Raw genomic sequence first — 5827 nt, 5'->3', positions numbered from 1 at the left:
AACTACACACACGTCTCCTCTCCTGCTCGTCTTTGCCACTGACGTGTTGATAGTGCCGATGGGCTACAGCCAAAGACGATAGAAACATTCCGGCAGATGCGCCTCGCTGACCCGCTGCTGCAACGCGGAGTAAAGGTTTTCGACATCTCTTTCTGGCGCAGTACTTCATCCGAAAAGCTCCATCGATTAGGTCGCGAAGTACATTATCCCCCCGTAATTGACGTTCTCGACCCATGTATCTTGCTCGCTCACCAAGGCATGGTTGAGGACTTATTCATGGACGATATGCGTTTGCGCGGCAAGGAAGTCCTTCGAAATGTTGCCTTTGAGTCATATGAGCAGCTGTCGACCAAGATTGGCCACTCTGCTCTCCAAGTCAACTACAAGAGTGTCGGTAGCGATGACATTCAACCTATTCTTGCCGAATATCTTGTCGGATGTAGGTTCTTGCGTCTCCGTTCATCATGAAAAATACTAACGAGGAATTCAGGCGACGGTGCGCATTCTCGGGTTCGTAAAGCCATTCCCGGAGTCGAGGCCGTAGGTGTCTCACAGCCTGCCATCTGGGGTGTCCTCGATGGCGAACTTATAACAGACTTTCCAGACATTTGGTCCAAGACTCTTGTCTATTCAGAAGAGCATGGATCCATTTTGATTGTGCCACGAGAACGCAACATGACTCGCCTCTATATTGAACTCAAATCCTGCCAGACACCAACAGCACTCGCTGACCTCGCTCGAGGTGACGACCTTGGCCAAGCATTTGTCATGGAACAGGCCCGCAAGATTATGGCACCTTTTCGAATCGACTGGAGTTGCATTGAGTGGTTCGGGCGCTATCAAGTCGGGCAACGCTTGGCTAGTCACTTCAGTGACGAGTCGGCCTCCGTTTTTCTTGCAGGCGACGCCAGTCATACACATTCGCCCAAATCGGCACAAGGCATGAATACGGCAATGCATGACTCGTGGAATCTTGCGTGGAAGCTCAACCTCGCGGCTCGAGGCTTCGCGCGCCCTGAACTCATGGCGAGCTACGAAGAGGAACGCCGCAAGGTCGCTCTCGACCTCGTCAACTTTGACTATGAGCACGCCAACCAAATCGCGAATGGTGATGCTGTTGCGCTTGCCAAGAATTTCCTGTTCAACGTCCGCTTCATTTCCGGAATTGGTGCCGAGTACGGCCCTAGCATTCTCACACAGCCGCGTGTCATTCACGAGGAGTCGGCCTTTGCATGCGCTGAAGCGGCGCGTCCCGGAAGCATTCTCCCACCTGCCAAGGTCACTCGCTACATTGACGCCAACCCTGTAGATATCCAGCTTGACATTCCCATGCTGGGCCAATTTCGCATATACCTGTTCGCGTGGGATGTGTTTCAATCCGGCACTTTTCTCGAATCTTTCTCCAACTCCATCTCCTCCCGCACCTCGTTTGTAAACGCTTTATCCGCAGCTGCGACGGCCTCGTACGCACGCCAACCCAGACCAACAGCCCCCGAAGACGTCTACACTCGCCCAGAGCGCTACGTCAAAGCCAGCGAGCTGTTCACATTCGCCTTGATCAGTAAGTGTTGACATACTCGCGGAACTGGTAGAGATGAGACTAACGCCTGTGCCCAGCAACAATGCCAAAGTCTGAGTTTGAGATTTCTGACCTTCCCCTATTGCTACAAGAAAGCCGCTGGACGTTGTACCTGGACAACGTTCCCGAGCAGGATACCCGTGGCGTGCGTTGTACAGAAAAGTGGCTCGGACGACTAGCACCGGGCGAGGTCGCCATCGTTACCGTCCGGCCAGACGGCTACGTTGGCTCCGTCGGGCGCTGGGATGCTGGGCTCGACGAGTCTGGCGCCAACGCCGCCAGGTGGCTCGACGAGTATTATGGCGGGTTCCTCAAGCTACCAGACGAGCCCTCCACGTAACGAGCAAAAATCCTCTCTATCTTGTATATTTCATCTCCTAAGAACGGCATTTTTATTCCAGCCATTTCAACAGAAATTTCTTCCGCTTCTCAAGAAGAAGCCCCTCTCTGAAAAGGCTGTTGTCTCACGCCATTCGTAGAGCGTTTATGCCATGAAAACGACGCTTCTCACTAAAGATTCATAATCCCATGACACGCAAGCAAAGTCCAATCAACGCCACAGAGCCGACATATGCCAGTACAAAGAAAAAACAATGAATCGTCGCCCGTTTAGAAATGCATAATCGTTATGGAACCGTCTGTATCCTCCCCAATCAGCCACCTCTCGTCGCCGCAAATGTATCCCGCGTTGAGGAGCATCGTCCAGGCATCATCCCCGAACTGGATCTCCCGGTTTGCCACCGCAAATCCCTTTGATTTTTTCTCGCCACTAGAAGTCATGTTGCTGCTGCTGCTGCTGCTGCTGCTGCCGTTTCTGCGGCCTCCGTCGACCGCCTCGTAGGCGTGGCGCCGCCGCTGACCTTTTGGGTGATCTGCACCGCCGCAACTTTTTATTGCCATGACACACTTGCTGCTGCTACTACTGCTGCTGCTTCTGCTTCTTCTTCTTTCCGTATATGGCATCTTTGTCGAAGAGGACGCGGGCTGCGCAGTGTGGATGATGGGTTGCGCAACGCCGTGAACGCGCAGCCGCGGTTTGATGTGGACGGAGAGCGTCTCGAGCATGAAGCAGTGGCGGGCGCTGAAGCGGACGCCGGCGCGCGCGTCGCTGACCTCGCAGACGGTCAGGTACGGGAAGTCGTCGTGGCGCCAGCACGGGCACCGGCCGGCCCACGTTTCCCGGTCGTCGGTCCCGGCCTCCCGCTCCTCCCCGGCGGTGGGAGGAGGTTGCGACGGTGGCGGTGCTGGTGCTGGTGCTGGTACCTGGTGCTGGTCCTGGTTCTGGTCGCCGAGGGCGCGGCCGGGCGTCCCGCGCCAGCAGAACTGCATCGGGCTCGCGCCCGACCGGACCTTGCCGCACTCGTCGACCCAGCGGGGACCGGCGCCGGCCAGCGGGATGCCCGTCGTCTTGACGTGGTGCAGCCGCGGCGGCGTCGGGGAGCTGTGGGGGCCGGCGGACCAGCGGTGCTCCTCCTCGACGACGAAGACGTGCCCGCGCGCGGCGCCCGCGGACGGGTCCCAGGTGCGGTCGTCGAGGCCCAGGCTGCGCAGCGTGGGCGTTCCGCGCTGCCGGACGCCCCAGTGGTCGAGCTGCGGGCTGGTCAGCTGCATCATGATGCGCGGGCTACTGCTGCCGCCGCCGCCGCCGCCGCCGCCGCCGCGCGGTGCGCCGAGCTCCCAGACGATGAGTCTCTCCCGCGGCTCGTCTTCACCCCACGGCGAGCGCGAGGGCTGCCATATGTAGACGGCGTAGTGCGTGCTGTTGTGCGTGGAGAAGAAGCGATCCTGGTGGCGTAGCAGGATGCCGAGACAGTGAATCTTCCACTCGGCACGAAAAGTGACGGTGCATTCGTCCTGTGGTGTCCCTGTGTCGTTTTCAAGGTTGTTCTTTCCGTACCTCCTGAGAGTGTAGAAATCCTCTCCGTCGTCGTCGTCGTGGCCACCGCCCCGACGCACTCTCTTCACATCATACGCCGTGGCAAAGTGCCTGTGTGCGCCGTCCTCGCCCTCGTCTTGGCGCACGGCCTGCTTCTCGCACCACTCAAAGATGAGGATGCCGTGGCTCAGCCGCACGCGCCGCACCAGCCTGCCGGTCGTGTCAAAGGGTACGGCCCACGCGCGGCGGTCGGAGCCGGAGCCGGAGCCGGCGTCGACGTCGACGTCGCGGAGCACGTACCGGCGGCCCTCGACGGGGTGGACGAGCAGGCCGGCGTCGGGGTCGCACGCCCAGGCCGGGTCCCAGTAGTGGAAGGCGGCCGTCTTGTCGTCGAGCCGCAGGAAGCGGTGCCAGGGCGTGACGCCGCGCAGCAGGCCGTCGTCGCGGGCGACGGGCACGGTCCGGGTCGCGCGGGGCGTCGCGGTGCCGAGGTGGTGGTAGCGGCGCGCCGTGGCGGCGAGCGCGTCGGCCCAGCGGACGCTCTCGAGGCGGCGCCGCGACGACGAGGAGGAGGCCGCCGAGGAGGAGGAGGCCGCCGCCGCCGCCGCCGCCGCGCCGCGCAGCATCGCGCGCAGCTCGCGGGACTCGCGGGCCCGCGGAAAGTGCTGCAGCAGCAGACTGATGCTCAGCTCGGGGCGGGTGAGCGCCGCGCAGAGGTCCCGCGACACGCGTCGGGCGGCGACGGCCTCGCGCGCGGTGAGGTACGAGACGATCTCGGCAAAGACGGTGTACGGCAGGTCAGTGAGCGCCATGGCGGGCGTGGTGGAGGTGGAGGTGGAGGTGGCGGTGGTATTGGTCAGCGTCGTCGGCTTCATGGCGGCGGTGCCGGTGGTTGTGCCGGAGCGGCGCCGGCGGTGCGGCGGTGCGATTAGTGTTGGTGGTGATGATGTTGGTGGTGGTGTCGTTGGGCGGTGGCGTGATGTCACCCGGAGCGGTCCATGCGGGAGATTGCTCGGTCGCTGGAAGGCTCGCGCCGCAGCAGCCCAGGATCTGGAGAGCGCCTGCCCTCGCAGGATGGAATCGCGTAGTTTGCCAAGAGTCAGGTTGCCCGCGCGGCGGAGGCCGTGCTCTTGTTCGCGCCGCCCGGTGTGTCGGTCGTTGATGCCGGAGCGTGGGCGGCAGGCGCCATGTTCGTTGTTGGCGGTGGTTGTCGCCATGTGACTTTTTGTTCTCTAGTTTATGGAGACGGAGCTGCTGTTTTCTTGGCCTCTGTAAGCAATGAGTACCTCTACTTACATAGGTAGCTTACTATGTGTGTGCGCGCGCGCGGGGGAGGGGAGAGGCGAATATGCTGGATCCTCGAAAATAAGAGAGAAACGACAATCTATAATTTCGTAGATGACATTTCTAAAATCTGAAACTGTTTTCCCCTCATTCAGCCTTTTTTTTCTCTGCCTGGCATATCTAGATTGACAAAAATCAAATGGTCTCCCCCGGGCCGTTGGGGCTGTATAAAACGTGCGCGAGTTTGCTATTCTGCGGCCGCTTGTCATAAACGCTTCACCCCTCCCCCGCCCTCCTATCCGCCTCTCTCCCCGGTTTGTCAATGCCCGTGCACATCGCCCGAGAGAAGAGAGGGGAAAGGGCGGGCGCAATCGGAGACGGGCCGAGGAGAGGGGGTAGATGGGGGTGTGCTGTTACAATTTTCCTTTGTGCTGAATCACAACAAGGTTTGGTCCTGTTGTTCGGATTATTCTTCAGCGGGTGAGGGGGATGACCGTTGCAGAATACCAGGGGGGGGGGGGGGCTTTTTTCGTTTCTTTCCAACTCACCGCACAACAGCGGCCGACGGAACTTTTGAATTTTTTCATTTAATTGATTGATTTGATTTTCCTGATAGCGCCAATGTAGGCCCCAAAAGGAATAACCATCTCCCCCCTCCTCCCACTCCCACTTCCCCCAGGTTCAAGAGCTAACGTGTTGGATGAGCTGAAACAAAGAGGGAAGCAGACTTGACACCTGAGCATGTGGCCTATCAAAGGATTCCTTTTTCTTTTTCCCCATTGACTGGTCAATCATGGATTAGGCCGTCACCCAACTCGTCCAGTAAAAGAGGAGATGGGACTTTTGTAAAGCATCGTGCTGCAGAGCTCAAAAAAGATGCAGAGGATGACAAGCCCGGCCGCGGCGCGCCGGGAGCCCACGCTTACCACGTTTCCTTTGTCGTCTTCAAACTCTGTGGGGTTTTGGGCGACGACGACGGGCACCACGTTGGCTGTTACATGAAAGAATCGGAACAAGACCCGAGGGCCGGGGCCGGAGGGGGGGAGGGGCGGCAGGGAATTGCGCGGTGATACAAACAACGAGCCCAA

General features: G+C 59.5%; 2 protein-coding genes across 2 annotated transcripts; one reads left to right on the top strand and one right to left on the bottom strand.

The window, feature by feature from the left end:
- Positions 1–258: 258 nt before the first annotated feature.
- V2A60_000218 (FAD binding domain-containing protein) lies at positions 259–1919 on the top strand (the record flags this gene model as incomplete). Its single annotated transcript, XM_083251589.1, has 3 exons — positions 259–439; positions 491–1561; positions 1618–1919. The coding sequence occupies 3 exons, from the start codon at positions 259–261 to the stop codon at positions 1917–1919; spliced, it is 1554 nt and encodes a 517-aa protein (XP_083107715.1).
- Positions 1920–2188: 269 nt separating this feature from the next.
- On the bottom strand, positions 2189–4672 carry V2A60_000217 (uncharacterized protein; the record flags this gene model as incomplete). Its single annotated transcript, XM_083251588.1, has 1 exon — positions 2189–4672. The coding sequence occupies one exon, from the start codon at positions 4670–4672 to the stop codon at positions 2189–2191; it is 2484 nt and encodes an 827-aa protein (XP_083107714.1).
- Positions 4673–5827: the final 1155 nt, after the last annotated feature.

Source organism: Cordyceps javanica, chromosome 1 (genome assembly GCF_051103115.1).
Source record: "Cordyceps javanica chromosome 1, complete sequence".
In the NCBI taxonomy this organism is placed as follows: Eukaryota; Fungi; Ascomycota; class Sordariomycetes; order Hypocreales; family Cordycipitaceae; genus Cordyceps; species Cordyceps javanica.
The sequence above is the reverse complement of the archived record's forward strand: the minus strand, read 5'-3'. Positions and strand labels throughout refer to the sequence as shown.